The sequence below is a fragment of the Carcharhinus amblyrhynchos genome, chromosome 7 (genome assembly GCF_965287045.1).
Source record: "Carcharhinus amblyrhynchos chromosome 7, sCarAmb.v2.hapA, whole genome shotgun sequence".
NCBI lineage: Eukaryota > Metazoa > Chordata > Chondrichthyes > Carcharhiniformes > Carcharhinidae > Carcharhinus > Carcharhinus amblyrhynchos.
In genome coordinates this window covers 125,058,262-125,084,959 of record NC_137330.1, presented here as the reverse complement: position 1 = coordinate 125,084,959, position 26,698 = coordinate 125,058,262, and the positions used below count along the sequence as shown (strand labels likewise).

General features: G+C 43.3%; 1 protein-coding gene across 4 annotated transcripts in view; it reads right to left on the bottom strand.

Annotated features, from left to right (window-relative positions):
• Positions 1-11,344: 11,344 nt before the first annotated feature.
• The window catches only part of tjap1 (tight junction associated protein 1 (peripheral)), a 164,012-nt gene continuing 148,658 nt past the window's right edge, over positions 11,345-26,698 (bottom strand). For all 4 annotated transcript variants that reach the window (XM_080193095.1, XM_080193093.1, XM_080193091.1 and 1 more), the window contains 3 exons: positions 26,223-26,330; positions 19,115-19,198; positions 11,345-16,388 (listed from right to left, as the gene is read on the bottom strand). In XM_080193095.1, coding sequence (XP_080049221.1) covers positions 15,072-16,388; positions 19,115-19,198; positions 26,223-26,330 — 1,509 coding nt within the window. In that variant the 3' untranslated portion in view covers positions 11,345-15,071. The remainder of the gene's footprint in view (positions 16,389-19,114; positions 19,199-26,222; positions 26,331-26,698) is intronic.

Genomic DNA, 26,698 nt, shown 5'->3' with positions numbered 1-26,698 from the left:
GTTGAGGGGGTTGAGCTATGAGGAGAGGCTGAATAAACTAGGCTTGTATTCGTTGGAGTTTAGAAGAATGAGGGGAGATCTCATTGAGACGTATAAGATGATGAATGGGATGGATAGGATAGAGGTGGAGAGACTCTTCCCGCTCAAAAAAGACAGTAGGACTAGGGGGCACAGCCTCAAGATAAAAGGGGGGCAGTTTAGAACGGAGTTGAGGAGGAACTTCTTCACTCAAAGGGTGGTGAACCTCTGGAATTCTCTGCCCGTTGAAGTGGTGGAGGCTGCCTCGCTAAATATTTTTAAGACGCGGGTTGATGGGTTTTTGATAAGAGAGAGGATTAAGGGTTATGGGGAGAGGGCGGGAAAGTGGAACTGAGCAGCGACAGATCAGCCATGATCTTATTGAATGGCGGGGCAGGCTCGAAGGGCTAGATGGCCTACTCCTGCTCCTATTTCTTATGTTCTTATGTAAACAAGTCCAGCGTGCCTGCCTCCACCACCTTGGTAGTGCATTCCATACTCCCACGACCCTCTGTGTGAAAAACCTCCCTCTAGCATCCAAATTATACTTCTCCCCCCTCACCCTAAGCTCGTGGCCCCTTGTGATATTTGTCTCCAATCTAGGAAAAAGTCTGCCACTGTTTACTCTATCTATACCCTTCATTATTTTATACACCTCTATCAGATCCCCCCTTAATCTCTGTCTTTCTAAGGAAAAGGGCCCCAGTTTACCCAATCTTTCCTCATAACCCAGTCCTTCCATACCAGACAGCATCCTGGTAAACCTCTCTGCACTCTCTCCAGGGTCTCCACGTTCTTCCGGTAGTAAGGCGACCAGAACTGGACGCAGTACTCCAAATGCGGTCTAACCAACATTCTGTACAAGTGTAGCATTAGACGCCAGCTCTTATATTCTATACCCCTTCCTATAAAGGCTAGCATTCCATAAGCTTTCTTCGCAACCTTCTCCACCTGAGTTGCCACCTTCAGAGACTTGTGCACTTGCACTCCCAGGTCCCTCTGCATTTCTACACTCTTAATAGGTCTACCCTTTATCATGTAACTCCTCCCTACATTATTCCTTCCAAAATGCATCACCTCGCATTTATCGGGATTAAATTGCATCTGCCATTTATCTGCCCAATATACCAGCCTATCTATATCCTGCTGTGTCACCTGACAGTCCTCCTCGCTATCCGCCAATCCTGCCAACTTTGTGTCATCTGCAAACTTGCTGATCACACCACGTACGCCCTCCTCCAAGTCATTTATATATATTACGAATAAAAGAGTTCCCAGTCCTGAGCCCTGCGGCACACTACTGGTGACAGACCTCCAGCTAGAAAAGGACCCTTCCACTTCTACTCTCTGTCTCCTGTTGCCTAGCCAGTTTCCAATCCATCTAGATACCTGTCCCTGTATCCCATGTGCCTTAACCTTTTCTACCAGCCTACCGTGAGGGACTTTGTCAAACGCCTTACTGAAATCCATACAGACGACATCAACGGCTCATCTTTCGTCAACTGTTTTTGTCACCTCCTGAAAAAATTCTACCAGATTCGTAAGGCAAGACCTCCCCTGAACAAAGCCATGCTGCATATCCCTAATCAGATCGCAACGCTCTAAATGCTTATATGTCCTATCCCTAAGAACTTTTTCCAACAACTTCCCTACCACTGACGTCTTATGTTCTTAAAACCTCAAGGCTTTAAGGGTAAAAGAGAAATAAAAGAATGACCAGGATGAGGATAGGGCCAGTCAAGGATAGTAGTGGGAACTCGTGCATGGAGTCAGAAGAGATAGGAGAGGCATTGAATGAATACTTTTTTTCAGTGTTCACTAAAGGGAGTGGTCATGTTTTTGAGGATGAGTGTGTGATACAGGCTAATAGGATGGAGGAGGTAGATGTTCTGAGGGAAGATATATTAGCAATTTTGAAAAGCCTGATGGCCGATAAGTCTCCTGGGCCAGATGGAATATATCCTAGGATACTTTGGGAGGCAAGGGATGAGATTGCGGCGCCTTTAAGCTTTGATCTTTGGGTCCTTACTCTACACAGGGATTGTGCCAGAGGACTGAAGAGTGGCGAATGTTGTTCCTCTCCTCAAGAAAGGAAATAGGGATGACCTTGGTAATTATAGGCCAATTAGTCTTACTTCAGTGGTCAGTAAGTTATTGGAAAGGGTCCTGAAAGGTAGGAATTATGACCATTTGGAAAGATGCAAGATTTAAAGATGCAGGATAGTCATAGTAAATTTACTGATGACACCAAGATTGGTGAAGTAATGGATGAGGTGGAGGACTCTTGTAGGCTGCAAAGAGACATTGATAGGATGCAGAGCTGGGCAAAAAAGTGGCAGATGGCATTTGACCCTGATAAGTGCGAGGTGATTCATTTTGGTAGGACAAATTTCAATGCGGATTACAGGGTCAACAGCAGGGTTCTGAGGAATGTGAAGGAACAGAGAGATCTTGGGGTTCGTATCCACAGATCTCTGAAGGTTGCCACTCAAGTGGATAGAGCAGTGAAAAAGACTTATAGTGTGTTAGCATTTATTATCAGGGGGTTTGAGTTTAAGAGCCTTGGGGTTAAGCTGCAACTATACAGGACATTGGTGAGACCACATTTGGAATATTGTGTGCAGTTCTAGTCACCTCATTATAAGAAGAGTATGAAAACATTAGAGAGGGTGCAGAGGAGATTTATCAGGATGCTGCCTGGTTTGGAGGGTAGGTCTTATGAGGAAAGGTTGAGGGAGCTGGGGCTTTTCTCTTTAGAGTGGAGGAGGATGAGAGGCAACTTAGAGGTTTATAAGATGATGAGGGGGATAGAGTGGACATGCAGAAACCATCTCCTCAGGTGGATGTAGCCGTTACTGGGGGGCATAACTTCAAGGTTCATGGTGGGAGATATAGGAGGGATGTCCAAGGTAGGTTCTTAGTGGTTGGGGTGTGGAATGTTGGCCTTTATAGCGAGGGGGATGGAATATAAAAGCAGGGAGGTCTTGCTGCAACTGTACAGGGCACTGGTGAGGCCGCAACTGGAGTACTGTGTGCAGTTTTGGTCCCCATATTTGCGAAAGGATATATTAGCCTTGGGGGGAGTACAGAGAAGGTTCACCAGGTTGATACTGGGAATGAGGGGGTTAGCTTATGAGGAGAGATTGAGTAGATTGGACCTGTACTCATTGGAGTTTAGAAGGCTGAGGGGTGATCTTATAGAGACATATAAGATAATGAAGGGGCTAGATAGGGTAGAGGCAGAGAGATTATTTCCACTTAGAAAGGAAACAAGAACTAGGGGGCACAGCCTCAAAATAAGGAGAAGTCAATTTAGAACAGAGTTGAGGAAGAACTTTTCTCCCAGAGGGAAGTGAATCTTTGGAATTCTCTGCCCATTGAAGTGGTGGAGGCTACCTCGTTAAATGTGTTTAAGTCACAGATAGATAGATTTCTGATCAATAAGGGAAATAAAGGTTATGGGGAGCAGGCAGGAACTGAACAACTATCAGATCAGCCATGATCTTATTGAATGGCGGGGCAGGCTTGAAGGGCTAGATGGCCTACTCCTGCTCCTATTTCTTATGTTCTTACGAATGCACTGCCTGCTGTGATAGTGGAGTCAGACACTTTAGGAACTTTCAAGCGGCTATTGGATAGGCACATGGACCACACCAGAATGATAGGGCGTGGGATAACTTGATCTCGGGTTCGGACATAGCTCGGCACAACACTGAGGGCCGAAGGGCCTGTGCTGTGCTGTACTGTTCTGTGTATATTCAGAACCCTTTGTATGAAGAAGTTCCTCCTCAACTCAGTTCTAAATCTGCTTCCCCCTATTTTGAGGCAATGCCCTCTAGGTCTAGTTTCACCTGCCAGTAAAAACAACTTCCCTGCTTCTATTTTATAAGGTTATGAAGAGAATAGATATGTTTCTATAAGATCTCCTCTCATTCTTCTGAATTCCAATGAGTATAGCCGCAGTTTACTCAGTCTCTCCTCATTCTGTCTATGTCACATTCAGGCTTGGGGTTCTGTCTCCTTGTGACACCTTGACGTATCTTAGAATCTACCATTTTCCAAAGTACTGATATCAGGAGAACTGGCCTCTTGTTCCCTATTTTCTCTCTCCTCTTTTTTTATATTGCAGAATTATATTTAGCCCCTTCCAATCTGCTGGAATGACTCCAGAAGCTGCAGAATTTCAAATGCATCTATTATCTCCGCAGCCACTTTCTTCCACACTCTGGGGGATAGATAATCAGCTCCAGGGGATTTTACTACTTTAATTCCCATTAATTTTTCTAGTGGATTATTTTTGCTAATATTAATATTTTGCAGTTGCTTGTTTGATCTAATCCCTTGATTGTTCATTATTTCTGGGACATTTTAGTATTTTCCTCCATTAAGATTGTGTACACTGTTACAAAGTGGATGTGGATCCCCCTCACTGAGAACTAATACTGAAACACTCAGAGAGGAGTACTTCACCCTATAATCTATAAAAGGTGTGTGTGAAGTGATGTAACCTGCTCTTCAGCAATTTCTAATGGTTAAATACAAACTAGATCCCTGACTCTCTCTAAAACCAACATGTAACAATTTATGTATCTAACTGAACAAATTAACTAAACTATTAACAAATGGTTAATAGCTTCTAACTATTGACTATTCCCAAATAAAATAATTTTTTTTAACCAGAATGGTACGCTGTTCCAATAAATACAATTCCCACTCATTAACAAAAGTAGAATTTAGTCACTCTTTAAATTACAACCTGGTTGTGTGTGTTCTGGAATATTCAAAGAGAACAAAGAACGAAAACAGCCCGGGAAACAGGCCCTTTGGCCCAACGAGCCCGCACCGCCATTTTAATATTACCAGTCCCCCCCTCCACCCATGATCCCTATCTATTGTTTTTATGGCAATCCGCATTGAGGGAAACTAATTTAGGGACAATTTATTACTTCCAATCAGCCTAATAGCACATCTTTGGGGTGTGGGAGGAAACCGGAGCACCTGGAGAAAACCCACGCAAGCACGGGGAGAATGCGCAAACTCCCACAGACACCGGCCCAAATCCATGTGTCTGCACAGCAAACAGTGATAGTCACTGAGGTGTCGTGTTGCCCAACATCTGGTCCAGTTTAAGCACACACGAACGAAATGAAGCACTAGGCCAATCTCGAACATTCAAGAGCAGCCCAAGTACAACCCATCGCGTGTATATCCCTCGTTGGACAACAAGGCAGACCGACTTAAAGCCTGTGAATTAAAAGAGAAAAAACATTATTATCATACCATATCCTTTTACATTACCAGGGACGTCCCACTGCTAATGAACTTTATTTAAAACAATCTCCTATATCCTCCCATCTCCAACCCACTCATGTGCCTAAGTTACTCTTAAACAACTCCAGTGTTTGCCTCCACCACTTTACTTGGCAGAGCATTCCATACCCCCACTACCCTGTGTGTGAAAAACCTCCCTCTAATATCTGTGTTGTACCTCTCCCCCTTCACCTTAAGCCCGTGGCCCCTCGTACTGTGTCTCTCTAACGTAGGAAATAGCTTACCTCTGTTTATCTATTCCCTTCGTAATCTTATATACCTCTATTAGATCGCCCCTCAGTCGCCGTCTTTCAAGGGAAAACAGCCCCAATTTCTTCAATCTTTCCTCATAACCCATTCCTTCCATACCAGGCAACATCCTGGTAAACCTCCTCTGCACCCTCTCCAGAGTCTCCACGTCCTTCCGGTAGTAAGGCGACCAGAACTGGACACAGTACTCTAAATGCGGCCTAACCAACGTTCTAAACAACTGCAACATGAGACTCCAGCTCTTATATTCCCTATAAAGGGAATATATATTCCCTTCCTATATATATATTCCCTTCCTATAAAGGCTAACATACCATAGGCTTTCTTCACAACCTTCTCCACTTGTACTGCCAACTTCAAAGACTTGTGCACTTGCATCCCCAGGTCTCGCTGCGTTTCTATACTCCTTATGAGCTTACCCTTTACCATATAACTCCCCCCCTACATTATTCCAGCCAAAATGCATCACCTCACATTTACCCGGATTAAACTCCATTTGCCATGTATCTGCCCAATACACCAGCCTATCAATATCCCGTTGTATTGCCAGACACTGCTCCTCACTGCCCGCCAATCCAGCCATCTTGGTGTCATCTGCAAATTTGCTGATCACACCACCTACTCCCTCTTCCAAATCATTTATATACACTACAAAGAGAAGAGGTCCCAGTACCGAGCCCTGAGGCACACCACTAGTGACAGACCTCCAGCTAGAAAAGGACTCCTCCACTACTACTCTCCGTCTCCTCTTAGCAAGCCAGTTCTCTACCCATCTAGATACCTGGCCTCGTATCCCATGAGCCTTAATCTTTTCTACCAACTTACCATGAGGGACTTTGTCAAACGCCTTACTGAAATCCATATAGACGACATCAACAGCTCATCCTCTGTCAACCGTTTTTGTCACTGCCTCAAAAAATTCTACCAGATTCGTAAGGCAAGACTTCCCCTTTACAAAACCATGCTGCATATCCTTAATCAGATTGCAACGTTCCAAGTGCTCATACATCCTATCCCTAACAATCCTCTCCATCAACTTGCCTACCACTGACGTCAAACTCACCAGCCTATAGTTACCCGGGTTATCCCTCCTACCCTTTTTAAACAATGATACCACGTTCGCTATCCTCCAGTCCTCTGGGACCTCACCTGTGTCCAAAGAAGAGACAAAGATTTGCGTCAGAGGCCCAGCAATTTCATCTCTCGCCTCCCTAAGCAGCCTAGGACAAATGCCATCAGGCCCCGGAGATTTATCAGTTTTAATGCTACCTAAAAGCCCTAATACTTCTTCCCTCGTAATTGATAGTTCCTCCAATTGGTCTACAGCTCCCTCGATGACCGTGCCAGACATCAAGCCCCTCTCCTTCGTGAATACCAACGCAAAGTATTCATTCAGGATCTCCCCCATTCCCTCAGACTCTAAGCACGATTCCCCTCGTCCGTCCTTGAGGGGACCGATTTTTCCCCTAACCACCCTTTTGCTCCTAACATAGGAGTAAAACGCCTTTGGATTTTCCTTAATCCTACCTGCCAAAGCCATTTCATGCCCCCTTTTTGCCCTCCTAACTCCCCTTTTGAGATCCCTCCTACTCTCTCTGTATTCCTCCAACGCTCTCTCCGTTCCCAGTTGCTTAGACCTGACATACGCCTCTCGTTTCTTCCTGACCAGGTCCTCAATATCTCTAGTAATCCACGGCTCTCTTATCCTACCTGGGCTTTCTCTGTTGTTCTCTGTCTGGAACTTCCTTCTTCTTTGATACCTTTGCCATCCTGATGGTGCTTTCTCTGAGACATAGATGAAGCTATGAGAGCCAGTGATTCTCTTTTTCTTGAGAGTTGAGAGCTGTTAGCTCTGGCAGGTGGTAGTTGCTCTCTCTTTTTGTCCCAGTGCCCCTTTCTTATATACCTGTGATGACGTATTAATATTTCCCGCAATTGGATTGGTTCTAGGTTGTCAAAGCCATCAGATTTAACTTTAATAGGTTTTTGGTGTCTGAGTGCCTGATTCAAATGGATTGGATAAATTCAAAAGCCTGTTGTCTTTGTTGTGAAGTTGAGTTTGCAAAGTTGGAATTTGATGTTACTAAAGATGTAAAAAATTGTAAAAATGCTAGAGGACAAAAAAAAAATCACACATTCCCTTTCAAAGTTTTGTTTCAGTGCTTGGAGGTTTAAAGTGCAAAGTACACCCAGAGTCCCAGACTGAAACATTTGAATCAAAAGGTCAAGCAGTACTCTTGACATGATAACCTGTTCTTTTTTAATTTTGCCCAATTTAAAGCAGGCACTCAGCTACCAAGAATCTATAAGATTTGAATTTGATGATGTTGCCAACAACCCTATTGTAGGAAAATTGACAGGTATAAAAGGGAATGCAGGTGTTAAAACAGGAGGGCACCAGAAGAACTGCTACCTCTCAAGCCTCAAAAAGAGACCAGCTATCAACTCATTTTAAATCTCTAAGCGCAGAAAAAGCACCACCTTTTAATGGGATCACACAAATTCCTTTCCCCTTAGCATTTTACTATTTTACAAACTCTTAACTTTGTACCTCTCAATCTACAATCTTCTTACCCAACTTTGCAACACACTGACATCTTAAGGTCTAATTTCCAAGCAAAATCTGCTGTAAATAAAACTGAAGAGTCAAATGCAGTGAAAAGTTAACTTTAAAATACTTTATTTTGTTTAAAATATACATCCGTTCAGTCTTACAAATTGAGAAAATAAAATTCATAAAGGTTTAACAGTCTTGAATGGAGAGACAGAGATGAATCACTACGAAATTCTACAACACAGATTGTCCTTAAGAAATGAAGTGGAAGCACTAAAAATGTTAATTTTCGTTCTCCATACAACTCAGGATGGTACAGATATAACTATTCATCGCGACATTCAAAGTTTCAGTATAAATGAAAACTAAGTCATGCCAAGTTCCCAACTCCACAAAACCACCTTCAGCCAGGAAGGTCAATGGTCCCTCAATTACATTTACAATGCAAACACCAACATTACTTTGAAGTTAATGAACCATTACACTTCAGAACAATTTAAAGACAACCAGTCGTGGCAACATGAAGGAAGTGGGCCGTCCAAACTGGTTGATGGAAAAATGGATGCGCTGCACTGAATGTAAAGTTTGAGATGCAAAGTATTTGCATTAATACAGTCACTTGGTCAATTTTATTTTAAAACTTTGTCAATCGCTCAGAGTAAAGTGAACCTGGAGAAACTTGAGCCATCTTGAAAAATGGAACACTCCACCCCAAATGACAAAACAAAATGCTGATGTCACAGCACTAACACTTGAGATTCAGTTCATTGATGGATGAGCTGTAAAATTAACTGTAGGTTCAGTCTCTCTAACTGAGCTCCCACACATGGCTGACTAGGCCTATTGAATAAGGTTCAATCTCTGAACTATCAGGTTAGGCTTAGCTCAAAATGGTCAGCTTTGTACAAAGATTTTCACTCTATAACAGAAGATTATTCTTTGTACAGAAAGAAAAAACCCATGTGCTGAATTAATTCTAAACATTGTTCGTCTAATTTCTTAGACTAAATCCCAAAATGTTCATCAGTTATATCATGGAACAAGATGTTATAGATTATTCAGCATGACTACGGGCAATCATTTTACCCATAACGATTCTTTGAAAGTTATGATAATGACAAGTTAACACTGAAAAGTTAACACTCTTACACAAAGAAATATTTTACTCAATGTATCACAATTACACATCAAAAGATACTACCTAACAAAGAATACGATTGTATATGATGATTCACAACCCTTAAGAAAAGCACAGTCAGTTTCAACGATATTGTCATGGATAGCTGAAGTATGACATTTCATAGTTGTCAAACTAGTTCACCTCACCTCAAACCTGCCAGCATTTGCAGTCTGCTTTCCTGATCTAACAGCTGGTGATGTATATTTCAGTCATTGGGTTGACTGACAGCAGATTACTAGCAGTTATTCATTATTCAGAACTTTATTTGAAAGATTCTCCTATTTCTGAGCGAGGCTTCAGTCAATCCAGTCACCCTGATGTTTGTAGGTCAGCAAGTGGAAACTTATACAGAGGGTTTCACTAGACAGTAAAGACATACCCACAGGCCAAAGGAGGACACTGCTAAATACAGATAAGTGGCAACACTTTAGAACAAAGTTAGAAGCTTTGGTCTAATAATACATGGTGCAAGTGAACACTTTGTCACGAATATAACTGTTTAAAATTCTTCAGTGTAATTGGAGTGATAGATTTAACCTTAATGAATTGTTTAGTATATGTCTAGTGACCTTCTGAAAGTATACTGAAAATATTCTGGCACATTTAATACAAATGCAGGCAGTATTAGGTGCAAGGAGAGTGGTTGTCAATTCATCTGCCTACTTAGTTATCCCCTGTATTCTGTACTCCAACCTGAGATAGACTAAGAGCTGACAGGTCAGGGCCACAAAAGGACATTAATGAGTGATTAAAACAATAGATAAACATCAAAGGATTGGAGAAGTGAATTCAGCTCAAGTGAAACTGTAAAGAGAGCAGTTCAGCTCTAGCCAGGAAACAATCTTCAGTATAAAAGGTTTCTTCCACTCTACTGCTCTTCAAGCAGAAGGAATGTATTTGTGAAACATTAGGGGCTGAGGAACATTTGGTGATTTTGAAAGTCAGGACTGAGGGCAGTAAGAATCAGGAGTGTGCCAGACCTACACCCGAGTGACAGCACTGAGCTCACTTTTACCAACTTTAACTTCATTTCATCAACGGACTCCATATTTAAAAATAAACAGCTGAAATTGAGTGGAGGAGGACAGGCAACCATTACAGCTTTGATAAGCTGAAAAAAAACTGCTCTAGGACAAATAGGGTGCTTCCTGACAGACATCCAACACTATTTTAAAATAGCCCTGCCAGGTAAAACATCAAAGCTCCAGTTAGACAATGAGGACAGTGGAAGATGTGTATTGTGAGGGAGCGGGGAGGGAGTGAGTGAATATTGTGAGGGAGCGGGGAGGGAGTGAGTGAATATTGTGAGGGAGCGAGTGAATATTGTGAGGGAGCGGGGAGGGAGTGAGTGAATATTGTGAGGGAGCGGGGAGGGAGTGAGTGAATATTGTGAGGGAGCGGGGAGGGAGTGAGTGAATATTGTGAGGGAGCGGGGAGGGAGTGAGTGAATATTGTGAGGGAGCGGGGAGGGAGTGAGTGAATATTGTGAGGGAGCGGGGAGGGAGTGAGTGAATATTGTGAGGGAGCGGGGAGGGAGTGAGTGAATATTGTGAGGGAGCGAGTGAATATTGTGAGGGAGCGGGGAGGGAGTGAGTGAATATTGTGAGGGAGCGGGGAGGGAGTGAGTGAATATTGTGAGGGAGCGGGGAGGGAGTGAGTGAATATTGTGAGGGAGCGGGGAGGGAGTGAGTGAATATTGTGAGGGAGCGAGTGAATATTGTGAGGGAGCGGGGAGGGAGTGAGTGAATATTGTGAGGGAGCGGGGAGGGAGTGAGTGAATATTGTGAGGGAGCGGGGAGGGAGTGAGTGAATATTGTGAGGGAGCGGGGAGGGAGTGAGTGAATATTGTGAGGGAGCGAGTGAATATTGTGAGGGAGCGGGGAGGGAGTGAGTGAATATTGTGAGGGAGCGGGGAGGGAGTGAGTGAATATTGTGAGGGAGCGGGGAGGGAGTGAGTGAATATTGTGAGGGAGCGGGGAGGGAGTGAGTGAATATTGTGAGGGAGCGGGGAGGGAGTGAGTGATTATTGTGAGGGAGCGGGGAGGGAGTGAGTGAATATTGTGAGGGAGCGGGGAGGGAGTGAGTGATTATTGTGAGGGAGCGGGGAGGGAGTGAGTGAATATTGTGAGGGAGCGGGGAGGGAGTGAGTGAATATTGTGAGGGAGCGGGGAGGGAGTGAGTGAATATTGAGGGAGTGAGTGAATATTGAGGGAGTGAGTGAATATTGAGGGAGTGAGTGAATATTGAGGGAGTGAGTGAATATTGAGGGAGTGGGGAGGGAGTCAGTGAATATTGAGGGAGCGGGGATAGAGTGAGTGATTATTGTGTGGGAGCGGGGAGGGAGTGTGTGAATATTGAGGGAATGAGTGAATATTGAGGGAGTGGGGAGGGAGTCAGTGAATATTGAGGGAGTGGGGGGGGAGGGAGTGAAGCCAGCGAGTGAATGAACAATGTATGCTAATGAATGTGCAAAAATGTCTGTGAGGAACAGCAAGGTTCGGAAGAAAGGAGCGTACAAGGAAACTCAGAACTGGGAGAGGAGTAGGCTATTTCGGGGGTAGGAGATTTATAAATTCAATCGACTTTAACTCTACATTTTTTAGTGGTCTGGCCTCTCATTACAATTCCATATCCAATTACAGTTGATAGTTTAGCATTTAATGCAGTCTATTTTCTGGAGATGATGGGATTAATGGAACACTCTAATAGCAGAATCAGTACAATGAGAGGTGACTGTAACTACACTTCAAAGAACAAGAATATGTTGCCTGGCTCTCTCAGGATATGTGAAGTGCTGAGAAATGTCATGTAAATAGAGGTAGTATTCTGAGAGAAATGAACCAGCAGCTAGAACAACAGGCTCTCCAAATCAACATTAATTATTCAAAACAAAGGATAGACTCAAGTTAAGAAATAAGCAGTAGGAATTACACAGATTATGAGAAGTGTGATTAAAATATTTAAGTGTATTGATTGACCTATTAAACACTCCCTATATTCTTCAAATAATTTCAATTTTCAAGTCACTTCCTTTATGCTCCTCAAACAACTGCTGCCAAATTAGTGTTACACGTGTTTGTATCTGTCCTAACATCATCAGATTTTTCAGGCTCAGTGGAACTATGGACTTTTAACCTGATTCTGTTGTTATGTTTGAACTTGTTGCGTCCATTTTGGAATTTTAGAGGACAGAAGGAGACCATTCAGATCTTTTTACCTATGCCAGCTCTTTATAAGCAAGCCCCTGTGCAGAGTCAGTAAACTCCAAATGCCAATAGTACCGTAACTTCAAATGAATAGGATTAAATGTGTACAACTAATACTCTCAAATCTCCTAATGAATAACTTTAGATTGACAACACAAGCAAGTAGAAGTGATCTCCACACCATGGATACAGTGTGGTTTGTTCAAGTTCCCTGATTAGCTAATGACTGTTATAGGATTCTGTTACTCTGGGTTTTGAATACAGTTCCTAACCTGTTTAACATCCTGTGGGACTGGACCAATACAATTTGATAACATGCAAAATACTTCAGATGCTGCGCAGCCATAATAGCAAAACATGCAGGTCAGGCATCTGAGGAGACCATCAAGAGTTAATGATAACATTTAATGATCTGCTGAGTATTTCCAGCATTTCCTGTTTTTTAATTAAATTTGTATCTTATTATAATGCACAGCTGAAAAAAAGAGGCAATTTGTCTTGCACACTCCGTGCAAACTTTCAGTACACTGCAAGTCCTCAGTGCACCAGAAGCCAAACAAAATAAATGACAGCCATTCACTGGTTCATTCCTGATGACAATGCCATGATCAGAGTGAGGCTGTCTGGTTTAAATGTCAAATAATGCTTAGCAGTTAACTGTCAGTTATCATCAACTGGTACATTTGCCATGGCCTCTACCAATCAGAATCCACTTGCAAACCATCCAGTACTCTCTTCTTAAATAATATAAATGTGTTGTCGCACTTGACATTGGTATTCTAGTTAAATGTCCTGATGAGTGCAAGATGAAAAGCTGTGACAAAAATGTCTTTTTTCAGCAATAATCAAGTTCTGTGCCAGCAAACAATGATTATTATGTTAGTCAAATTTGAAATTTCATATACATTTGTAAGACGAATTTTTCTTTAAAATCTCAACCTTAAACAGGAGAATTGCAGAATACATTAAAGAAACAAAAACAGCTAAAAGCACAACAAACAAAATAACTGATCTATAGACTTAAATTCCTGTTGGAGGAATGAGTAAATCGTTCCAGTTCAAAGTTGTAGCTCTATAATCTCATTACGGAAATGGCTTTCTAAAGGCATAATAAATGAACTGACAAACAAACACAATAAAATAAAATCCCAATGGAATTAAGCAGTCAAAGGGATCCGGGGGACAGAGGGAATTACCACCTACAGGGATTTGGGGCAGGGAGGGGAGTTATCACTTCCAGGGATCTGGGGGAAGGGACGGAGTTACCACTTACAGGAATCCAGGGCAGGGAATTACCACTTACGAGATCCGGGAGAGGGAGCTGCCACTTGCAGGGATTCAGGGAGTGAGTTACCACTTACAGGGTATATTGGGCTCTGACGTACAATTTGTAGTGATTTATGGGGAGCATGTTAGTATTTGTAGGGGTTATTGGCACTGTTAATACTTACTGAAGTCATGAAGTACCTGCATGTCCCAAAGGTTCTAAAGCACCCAGTGACTAGACTGGGACTTGCTTGTTCGCTGTATACTATAGGCCTAGAATCACTAACTGGGATACTGTCAGTGTCATTTTAAACATGTGACTGCTCCAAGTATTATCGCATTATATATGTTGCTGTGGTCAGTTTTAGAACACATAAGTATTTGTGCCATTAATACATAAAATTATTAAACTGAAATAAAATTAAGCCTTTTCCTTCTGCTATGTGATGAATGCATGGAAGATGGCAATCAAATGATTGTGATATTCTCTTAAATAGCTTGATAGAAGGTATGAGAAGAGGCACAGCAGGACACTTTATGGGGATATCACCTCAAGAATTGCAGCCTTCCAGAATCAGGCATTTCAAAGTTAAAATAATGCAGGTTGTTCATGTCGGCCTACATATTTAAAGTACGTTAGTGGAAAGTCAGTCTGTAGGTCTGTGTTCCTACTACTTTATTAGCAACGTGTTTAGGATCAGATAAACACAGCACAGAGACTGTAAATTTCAGATATACATTGCAGATGAACAGAGCACCAACTTTGCACAACTTTTGGAGTAAGTGTGCAGCAACAAGAAATCCTTCTATCTCCCTCCTTTTCAGTCTGAATGCTTGACTATATTGCAAGTCTGTCAGTGAGAATCAACAAACTACCACTGCAAAAGATCCAATTACTCAAACTGCTCTCACAACATGCAAGGGAGAGGGGAAAGTCTGCACTTATAGCCTGACACACACTGAAATCAAACCAAAAACACAAAACATGCTGAAAAATTATCGGCCATCATCTGGCAGCCATTCTGCTCCAAAACTTGGATTTATTTCTGCAATGATGTAATTCATTACAAAATGATTTTTCTTAGAAAATACTTAAATATTGCCTTTGAACATAGGTTTAGCACAAACTGTTTGGTTTACTTCAGCCCATCTTTATGCAGGTGAACACTTTGTGAATTTCCACACCAGACAGATTGAAACAATTTTTTGCTATGATTGCATCATCTCACTGCAATGTATAATATATTCAGCTCCTACCCTCCATGATCTAGTCTAGCAGGGTACCCTGCTCCTGTGCTCTTGTTAAGCTGTCCTTTCGCAATAAATGATGGACACCCATCCTTTTGGGGCTCCTCTGCTGTCGTCCTAAGGTTACTGATGGCTTGTCTCCAATCTCCAATTCATCCTGCAGGGTGGATTGGCTTTCATGAAGTAATATCTCTCTCTCTTCCACTGAACCACAGCCAACACCCCTACATCCTTTCTGTTTGTGTAAGGGACTGTCTTGACGGCTCAGTCGATTGCTACTCACGGTATGCAGCAGTTGCTCTTGTTCCTCCCGAGAGAATTCACTCCCATAATCCAGTAGGGATTTACCCTTCCTCACTTTTGAATCTGTGCTGTCTGTATCTAAGCTGGAATCTCGACTGATTGAGAAGCTGCAGCTGTGACCCGATTCCTCTCCATCCGAATTAGCAAGTCTCCTCTCACCCAAGTCAATACTGTGTCTCAGGTTATTCTGTAACTCTAGGATCATTTCATTACTGAAAGATGTTCGATGCGCAATAACGCTTTCAGAAGCAGGGGCTACTTTCTCAACAAACATCCTCTGCCAGTTTGCAAGCAGATCCTCTTCAGAACTTGCTGAGCTCGCAAATGCACTTGGAACTTCAGGTGGGCTATTGAAAGGGCTGGACTGGGCTGATCTAAAGTCATTGCCAGGGGTTCTGGGTGTGCCTAATCTTGGAGACTGATATTGCTCACTGCTTATCTGTCCTGCCCTCCTTCCATCTGATAATGGGCTGTTAGGTACAGTGCTCTGCCGTTCGACTGAATCATCCTCCCCCTGGACCAGACTGAGCGATATGGCTTGTCTGGTAGCATAAGTACAGTTTGGTAAGGGACTATCCTTTGGTATTTTAACCTTGTCATCTGAAGAGAATTCAACGACAGCTTTACGTCCAGGAAAAAAGTTTTGAGGTGGAGTGGGATACGGGTTGAGTCTCTCAAAGGTGGGTGGTTCTTCAGGAGTGTTGTCTGTGCTATTCTGCCTTTTGCACACACCATTCTGAGCCTTTATTTCCTCAGCTGTTCCTCGCTCTCGCTCTTTCCCTGCATTTTTTAAACCATTAGCATTGCTGCTCATATCGACGTGAACAAAGACATCCTCTGCCATTGGTTGGTTGCCACTGCTGGACTTGGCAGAGTTCAGAATCATTGGTTCTGGTTTCTCTAAAATTCTGGCAATGACAGAGGTTGGTACAACATCAGATGAACCAAGAGCTGAAGGTGCTTCCTGTTCTGACTGGCCCTCTTCACTGCTCTCCAAATGCTTGTTTACCATCTCTTGGAGAACAAAGGGAAGCTGTAGATAAAACAGAATCAACAGCAAATTTAGGTGAAGTGTACGTTCTCATCAGATATGAGTCTCGTCCATCTACTGAACAAATACAGGAAATACACCTGAAAAGCACAAAAAAATCAAAAGGCAGGGCATGGATCCAGCAAACAAACTGTCTTATATTTAAAGCAGCTGTGGTTGGCTGAAATGGAAAAACCTGACATGATATCTCATTAATAGCTTTTCAAACAATGACTGAGAGAGGATGTCACACTGAATACAATTACCTGGATCCTCGAAGCTAACCATGCTGCCAATGGAAAAACACACTGACTGCCAGATGGAGTAGGCCAAAGTGGAGCTCCAAACCAAAGGACAGGAAGATCAATATCAGAATGGGGACAGATGTGCGATCTGGAGATTAATATCGGGATGGGGACAGATGTGTGATCTGGAGATTAATATTGGGATGGGGACAGATGTGTGATCTGGGGATTAATATCGGGATGGGGACAGATGTGTGATCTGGAGATTAATATTAGGATATAATGACTCTAGAGACTCTATACTACTCTACAGAATGTCAAAATATTGAAGGAGAAAACGTTGGGTATCCGAAATTGCATTAAGACAAGTCCCAGGGGCTGGATGGGATCTATCCCAGTTACTGCAGGAGGCAAGGGAAGAAATAGCTGGGGCCTTAACAGATATCTTCAGATCCTTTTGAACATTGTTGCGACCAGAGCAAGTTTGAGAGGGAGAGATTTGTGCTGCGGGTAAGGCAGCTAGTGTTTGCTTAATTATTTATTTATTCGTTAAGTTAAAGTTTTTTTTGTGGGCTTTTTCCCCTTTCAAAAGTTTTTTTTTAACTGGGAAACTGGAAGTGGGCCGCGGGGTAGTCTGGGAGTTTGAGTTTTTTATTTTACTATAAAAGTCGCTCATCTGAGGAATCAACCTCATTGTTGCGACCAGAGCAAGTTTGAGACGGAGAGATTCATGCTGAAGATAAGGCAGCTAGTGTTTGCTTATTTATTTATTCGTTAAGTTAAAGTTTTGTCACAGACTTTTTTCCTTTCAAAAGTTTTTTTAAACTGAGAAAACCGTGCAACGTTGACAGCAGATAGCGGAGTGAGAAGGAGCAGAGTGAAGGCTGAACGGCTTTGGCTCATAAGGGGCTTCGGCGAGAACAGGCAGAGACAAGAGTAGGTTTTTGTTTTCTGTAAGTTCATTCTAGTTTTTTTTCCCCCAGAGTTAAAAAAAACAAAAAATGCCAGGCAAGACGTTGGAATGCTCCTCTTGCAGGATGTGGGAGATCAGGGGAGATCTCCGGTATCCCTGACGACAACACCTACAAAAGATGCAGCCAGCTGCAGCTGCTAGCAAAGCGTGTTAGGGAACTGGAGAAGAAGCTTGATGACCTCCGTCTAATTTGGGAGAATGAGAAGTTTATAGACAGTAGCTTTAGTGAGGTAGTTACACCTAAGCAGCAGACAACAGGAAATTGGGTTCCTGTAAGGAGAGGAAATGGAAATGTGAAAGGACAGGCAGAGCAGGGTTCCCCTGTGGCCATACACCTCCACAATGGGTTAACCGAATTGGATACTGTTGTAGGGGATACTTTACCTGGGACAAGCTGCGACAGCCAGAACTCTGATACTGAGTCTGGTTCTACAAAAAAAAACTGTGGATATTTAGAAGTAACAGGAAGGGGCCAGATTGATAAGTCCTGACCCATATCCAGCCATGCAATTTTCTGTGGTAGGAGAAATCGGATGGGGCATGATTCGGACATCATCATTCTGATGGTCCATTTAACAGTGTTTGAGATCTGATTTGGATATTGCCAGGGCCTTAACCAGCTGTGTTCAACTCAGGAATTGATGGAGTAGACTTAGACACTCTTGCAGAACAGATGTGTTTGGGAAAATTGCCAAGATCTGAAGACTTTTAAATCACCTGCTCTTTAAATTAAAAAAATTACTGCATTTGTCACAGACTTAAGAAAAAACTGTGCTGGACTGCTTTGATTGATAAACATAGGCTAGAAAATAATCCCATTTGGGATCTAGTTTAAATAGCCCTCTATTGACATTTCCTAAGGGCTTTCATTATACCACTACAAATGTTTGAGTTTCAAAAGCTCCAGTTTATCAGTAGAGGGTTTCACTATTTCGCTGACAGCTTAAAGAGGCTATTAACCAAACAGCTGTCTTTGATGTGGTGTCTGAAAAGAAGTTTGTATTTTTCTTAATAGATCAGCCATTGGATGAGATTTAAATTTGATGAATGGGAACAGCACTTCCCTACTCTGAGTGAAAGTTTCATTATTACCGAGGCAGGTCTGGCAAGTCAGGAAATTTCTTGACTCGAGCAACCCACCTCAGCAGCCAAAATTCAGTCTCAGGTGATGGCATATCTCCCATCAGTTGTGTCCTTTCAGTATTCCCTGTCTTTTTAAATTCAGATTGTCAGCATTCACACTAACTCGTTTTCATCCAATACCTAAAAGCTGGGTTGAATAACAGTTTCATTGCATGAAGAGGTATGATAGCTCTCCCCTCACAAAGACCAAACTATTTTTATTCCAGAAGTTATTGTGTCAGCTGATAAAATCAGACTTGTATCGAGAAACTACAGGTGTAAATTCAAGGGGGTTAACACTGAAGCACTCAAAGAGAAGACAGCATTTCGGTACAATTATAGCCAATGACAGGCTGGTTGACCTCCCACCTTCTAAATAGGATACTTACGTCTGCAAACTTGTGGTTCCTGAAATGAGATTTATTACACTTTAGCAGCTGAACGGCAAGGTTACAATCCTGTCGATAACGTTCCTGGAAAAAAAGATGTTTTAACACCATAATAAATGCTACTGCCTCAGAACCAACTCACAAACCCCAAGAAAAGAAAACATCAAGCTTTTGGTGAAGCAGCAACATGATCGTTTTGGTCCAGCTCCCAGGATTCAGTGTGCTTCAAACCAAGGCAACATTCACAATAACAGAAGGTTGTTTATTGATAATAAAAGAAAAATGGCATTAGACTAATTGAGCTGGTTCCTTTTTCACAACGCAACCATGATCTTTCTTTCCAGCTGCTCATTACCAAACTTCAATTCTTCTACCCTTTTCCACATACTGCCTTTCCTCCACTCTACATTTGTAATGTTGAGCTAATCTTTGGGTGACTTCCTTTCTTATGTGGACTTTTTAAATATGTCTCTCGAGATGAGGACTGCGGTAATCTTCAAGCAGAGGTAAATCTGCCACCACAAGATTACCATCAATTCAAGTGCTACTTGTATCAACAGTGACAATAAATCTGTACCTGCCATTCTTTATATTGAACAGATAACTTCTTTTTAATTTTTAATCAGAAGAGTAGGTGAACAAATTTACAGTTAGATAGCAATTAATCAGCTCTTTAGACTGACGCAAATTCAAAATAGCCTACAGAATACCTAACAAATTACTCTTAGAAGGGTGATCACTACTGTTATGGAGGTAAAGGTGTCAATTTACTCCTCCAAACAGTACATTTAAAAAAACGATCAACCATTTTCTGGAGATGTTTATTCACAGATAAGTGCTGGCTGAGACATTAAACATGACAACCAAGAGATGGCAGGAGTAGACCATCTGGCCCCTTGAGCCTGCTCCACCATTCAATAAGATCATGGCTGATCATTGTGGACTCAGCGCCACTTACCCACCCGCTGACCAGAACCCTTAATTCCTTTACTGTTCAAAAATTTATCTATCCTTGCCTTAAAAACATTCAATGAGGTAGCCTCAACTGCTTCACTGGGCAGGGAATTCCACAGATTCACAAACCTTTGTGTGAAGAAGTTCCTCCTCAACTGAGTCCTAAATCTGCTCCCCCTTATTTTGAGGCTATGCCCCCTAGTTCTAGTTTCTCCTGCCAGTGAAAACAACTTCCCTGCTTCTATCTTGTCTATTCCCTTCATAATCTTGTACATCTCTATAAGATCTCCCCTCGTTGTTCTGAGTTCCACTGAGTATAGCTCCAGTCTACTCAGTCTCTCCTCATAAGCCAACTCTCAACTCCAGCATCAACCTAGTGAATCTCCTCTGCACCCCCTCCTGTGCCAGTATATCCTTTCTCAAGTAAGGAGACCAAAACTGTGTACAGTACTCCAGTGTGATTTCACCAGCACCTGTCTACCCTGCAGTAGACAGAGGGGAACCGGTGGATGTGGTGTTTCTAGATTTTCAGAAGGTTTTGATAAGGTGCCTCATAAAAGGTTGCTACAGAAGGTTAGGGTGCACGGAGTTGGGGGTAAGGTGTTAGTGTGGATAGAGGATTGGCTGTCTAATAGGAAGCAGAGAGTTGGTATCAATGGGTGCTATTCTGATTGGCGGTTGGTGACTAGTGGAGTGCCGCAGGGATCAGTGCTGGGGCCTCAGCTATTTACCATTTATATAGATGATCTGGAGGAGGGGGCTGAGCATAGGGTGACGAAATTTGCTGATGACACGAAGATGAGTGGAAAAGCAAATTGTGCGGAGAGCGTGGAAAGTCTGCAGAGGGATCTGGATAGGCTGAGCGAGTGGGCAACTGGGATGGAGTATAATGTTAGCAAGTGTGAGGTTATCCACTTTGGCAGAAATAATAGTAGGAGGGTTTATTATTTAAAGGGCGAAAAGCTGCAGCATGCTACAGTGCAAAGGGACCGGGGGGGGTCCTTGTGCACGAGTCGTAAAAACCCAGTCTGCAGGTGCAGCAGGTGATCAAGAAGGCGAATGGAATGCTGGCCTTTATAGCGAGGGGGATAGAATATAAAAGCAGGGAGGTCTTGCTGCAACTGTACAGGGCACTGGTGAGGCCGCAGCTGGAGTACTGTGTGCAGTTTTGGTCACCACACTTGCGCAAGGATATATTGGCCTTGGAGGGAGTGCAGAGGAGGCTCACTAGGCTGATACCGGAGATGAAGAGAGACTAAATAGACTGGGTCTGTACTCATTGGAGTTTAGAAGGATGAGGGGGGATCTTATAGAGACGTATAAGATAATGAAAGGGGTGGATAGGGTAGAGGTAGAGAAATTTTTCCCACTTAGAAAGGATAGCAGGACTAGAGGGCACAGCCTCAAGATAAGGAGTGGGCAGTTTAGATCAGAGTTGAGGAGGAACTTCTTCACTCAAAGGGTGGTGGATCTCTGGAATTCTCTGCCCATTGAAGTGGTGGAGGCTACCTCGCTAAATATATTTAAGTCATGGGTAGATAGGTTTTTGATAGACAAGGGAATTAAGGGTTATGGGGAGAAAGCGGGAAAGTGGAACTTATCCACTTCAGATCAGCCATGATCTTATTGAATGGCGGGGCAGGCTCGAAGGGCTAGATGGCCTACTCCTGCTCCTATTTCTTATGTTCTTACACAGCTGTAATATAACCTCACTGTTTTTAAACTCCATCCCTCTAGCAATGAAGGACAAAATTCCATTTACCTTCTTAATTACCTGCTGCACTTGCAAACCAACTCCTTGAGATTCCTGCACAAGGACACCCAGGTCCCTCTGCACAGCAGCATGCTGCAATTTTTTTACCATTTAAGTAATAGTCCATTTTATTGTTATTCCTACCAAAATGGATGACTTTACATTTACCAAAATCGTACTCCATCTGCCAGACCCTCACCCACTCAGATTATCTATATGCCTTTGCAGACTTTCAGCATCCTCTGCACACTTTGCTCTTCCACTCATCTTAGTGTCACCTGCGAATTTTGTCACTACACTTAGAACATAAGAAATAGGAGCAGGAGTAGGCCATCTAGCCCTTCGAGCCTGCCCCGCCATTCAATAAGATCATGGCTGATCTGTCGTGGCTCAGTTCCACTTTCCTGCCCTCTCCCCATAACCCTTAATCCCCTCTCTTATCAAAAACTCATCAACCCGCGTCTTAAATATATTTAGCGAGGTAGCCTCCACCACCTCAAAGGGCAGAGAATTCCAGAGATTCACCACCCTTTGAGTGAAGAAATTCTTCCTCAACTCCATTCTAAACCGCCCCCCCTTTATCTTGAGGCTGTGCCCCCTAGTCCTACTGTCCTTTCTGAGCGGGAAGAGTCTCTCCACCTCTATCCTATCCATCCCATTCATCATCTTATACGTCTCAATGAGATCTCCCCTCATTCTTCTAAACTCTAACGAGTACAAGCCTAGTTTATTCGGCCTCTCCTCATAGCTCAACCCCGGCATCAGCCTAGTAAACCTCCTCTGCACTCCCTCCAAGGCCAAAATATCCTTGCGTAAGTACGGCGCCCAAAACTGCACACAGTACTCCAGCTGCGGCCTCACCAATGCCCTATACAGCTGCAGCAAGACCTCCCTACTTTTATATTCAATCCCCCTCGCTATGAAGGCCAGCATCCCATTCGCCTTCCTGACCACCTGCTGCACCTGCAAGCTGGGTTTTTGCGACTCATGCACAAGGACCCCGAGGTCCCTCTGCACCGTCGCCTGCTGCAGTTTTTCGCCACGTAAGTAATAATCCTTCCTACCATTATTCCTACCAAAGTGGACCACCTCGCACTTGCCAACATTAAATTCCATTTGCCAGTTCCTGGCCCATTCGCCCAGCCTATCTAGATCCTTCTGTAGACTCTCCACACCCTCCGCGCAATTTGCCGTTCCACCAATCTTGGTGTCACCAGCAAATTTTGACACCATACACTCGGTTCCCTCCTCCAGATCATCTATATAAATGGTAAATAGCTGAGGTCCCAGCACCGACCCCTGAGGCACTCCACTAGTCACCAACCGCCAATCCGAATAGCACCCATTGACCCCCACTCTCTGCCTCCTATTTGACAACCAGTCCTCTATCCACGCTAACACCCTACCCCCAACTCCATGTCCCCTGACCTTCTGCAATAACCTCTTGAGGGGTACCTTGTCAAACGCCTTCTGAAAATCAAGAAAGACCACATCCACCGGCTCTCCTCTATCCACCGCCCTAGACACATCCTCATAGAACTCCAGTAAATTTGTCAGACACGACTTCCCCTTAACGAAACCGTGCTGCGTCTGCTCTATCAAGCAATTCCCCTCAAGATGCCTCGCTATTTCCTCCTTGATGACGGATTCTAACATTTTACCTACAACAGACGTTAAACTAACTGGCCTATAATTCCCCGCCTTTTGCATGGCACCCTTCTTAAACAACGGCGTAACATTAGCCGCTTTCCAATCTTCCGGCACTTCCCCGGAATCCAGCGACGTCTGGAAAATAACCACCAAGGCATCCACTATCACCTCCGCCATTTCTTTCAGAACCTCGGATGCATTCCATCCGGTTCTGGGGACTTGTCCACAATCAGCCCCTCCAGTCTGTCGAGCTTGGTCCGCAACTCCAAATCATTTCTGTAAATCATAAACAATTGCAGTCCCAACACTGATCTCGAAGGCACACCACTCGTCCCTGATTGCCAACCAGAAAAACACCCATTTACCCCCACTCTTTGCTTTGTGCTAGTTAACCAATCCACTATCCATGCTAATACATTACCCGTAATGTCGTGCACCTTTATCTTATGCAACAGTCTTTGGTGCAGCACTTTGTCAAATGCCTTCTGTAAATCCAGATACACCACATCCACAGGTTCCCCATTGTCCACTGCACATGTAATGTTCTCAAAGAATTTCACCAAATTAGTCAAACACAACCTGCCCTTCATGAAATCATTACTACTGGAACAATTTATATCCAGATGTCTTACTGTTTCTTCCTTGATGATAGATTCAATCAATTTTCCCTATTATAGAAGTTAAGCTAACCACCTATAGTTACCTGCCTTTTATCTACCTCCTTTTTTAAACAGTGGTGTCACATTTGCTGTTTTCCAATCTGCAGGAACCACCCCAGAGTCCAGTGAAGTTTGGTAAATTACCCCAGTAATGCATTTGCTATTTCTCCCGCCTTCTCTTTTAGTGCCCTGGGATGCATTTCATCAGGACCAGGAGACTTGTCTACCTTTAGCCTATTAACTTGCCCAACACTCCCTCTTTCATGATAATGATAGTGTCGAGGTTCTTAACTGCCATAGCCTTCCTGTCATCGTTTTTGGCATGCTATTTGTGTCTTTCACTGTGAAGACCGACACAAAATATCTGTTCAATGTCTCAGCCATCATAGAAAGGATATTATTCAACTAGAGAGTGCAGAAGAGGTTCACTAGGATGCTACCGGGACTTGATGGATTGAGTTATCAGGACAGGCCAGATAAACTGGGACTTTTTTTTAAAGAGCGTAGAAGGCTGAGGGGCGATCTTATAGAGATCTATAAGATAAGAGGGGAGAGATACAGAAGTGTCCAGAGGGCTGATCTTTTCACATAGAACGCATTGAGTGCCTGGAACAAGCTGTCAGAGGTAGTAGTAAAGGTGGGTACAATTTTGTCTTTTTAAAAAACATTTAGACACTTACATGGGGTAAGATGCGTATGGAGCATAATAGACCAATAGATGGGACTAGCTTAGGGGTTTAAAAAAAAGTGACATGGACAATTAGGGCTGAAGGGCCTGTTTCCATGCTGTAAACATTTATGACTCTATGACAGGGTAGATTCTGAAAGAATGTTCCTGATAATGGGGCAGACCAGATTAGGGTTCATAGTTTGAGGATAGGGGGTAACCTTTTACAACTGAGGAGATATTTCTTCACAAGAGTGGTGAACCTGTGGAATTCATGACCACAAAGTAGTTGAGGTCAAAATGTTGTCTGATTTCAAGACAAAATTAGACATGGTTCTTGGGGCTAAAGGGGTCAAAGGATGTGGGGGAGAAGTGGGATCAGGAAAATGGGAATTTGATGAATGGCAGGCTGGAAGGGGCTAATGGCCTATTCCTGCTCCTATTTATTAGGAATGTTTATAGATTATTTCTTTTACCTGAATACTCCACCCATCTCCACTTTTACAGTTGAGACTAAATTGACAGAACTATCACTTCACATCTTGATTTCTCAATTCTTTATTAATTTTATTTTCTCTAATTTACAAGCCAGCCAGAACATTTGGGGATATTCAGAGTCTGAAAGACATGCTGGATAAGTGCATTAACCATGCTAAATTCTCCCTCAGTGTACCCAAACAGGCGCTGGACTGTGGCAACTAGGGGATTTTCACAATTACTTCACTGCACTGTTAATGTAAGCCTACTTGTGACATTAATAAAGTTAAAAAAAAACTTGAACTGACCCTTAGTGTCAGGGGAATTAGCCAGGGTTAACATGTGGGGTTACGGGCATAGGCCATGTTATCAGGTGCAGCCTTGATGGACCGAATGGTCTCTTTCTGCACAGTAGGGATTGTATGGTTCTATGATAGAAAACGTCAGGTCATATTAGAGTGTCAGCAGTCCCTTTGCAAAGTAATTGTATTGGCTACAAAATGCAATACAACATTCAGCAAAACTCCTTCAACAGCAACCCCCAAAATCACAACCTCTAAGAACGACAAGTACAGTGAGCACAAAAACATTACTGCTTGCAAATTCCCCTCCAAGTCAGACAGAAACAGATTTTGTTCTCGATTTGATCATGGGATGTGGGCATTGCTCACTAGGCCAGTATTTATTGCCCATCTCTAATTGTCCTTGTGAAGGTGGTGGTGAGCTAACTTCCTGAAACACTGCAGTCCGTAAGGTGGAGGTGCACTCATAGTGCCATTCGGAACAGAATTCCAGCATTTTGACCCAGTGACAGTGAAGGAATGGCGATATATTTCCAAGAGCGGATGGCAATGTTCCTATGTGTATGCTGTACACACCATTCTGGACAAAAATAAAAGCATTTCAAAGTTTGTATTTTCTTGAGATGAGCAAAGCTTCAAGACTTACGTTCAACTCCTCTAGTTTGTCAATAGCAGTTTTTGAATCAAGCAACTTATTTGTTAGCTCCACAATCTCCCAGTCAAGCGTCTTCCTCTCCAACTCAGCTTTTTTAACCTAGAAGTGCGTAATTAAAGATACAGGTGAGAAAATGTGAGCGATGTAAAATGCTGCAGGCTTCATTCTTTCAGTTAGGATGCAATGTGTGAATGTGGAGGCATGTCCACACAAGCAGCGCAGTTCAACTGCTCTTCCGAGGTGAGCTAACTCTGAGCAAAGTAGGAGGATGAAGGAACAGGGAGAATGTGAGGTAGGGGAAGGGAGAGAGGGCGGGTGGGGAGGAGGGAGGGAGAGAGGGCGGGTGGGGAGGAGGGAGGGAGAGAGGGCGGGTGGGGAGGAGGGAGGGCGGGTGGGGAGGAGGGAGGGAGGGAGGGCGGGTGGGGAGGAGGGAGGGAGGGCGGGTGGGGAGGAGGGAGGGAGGGCGG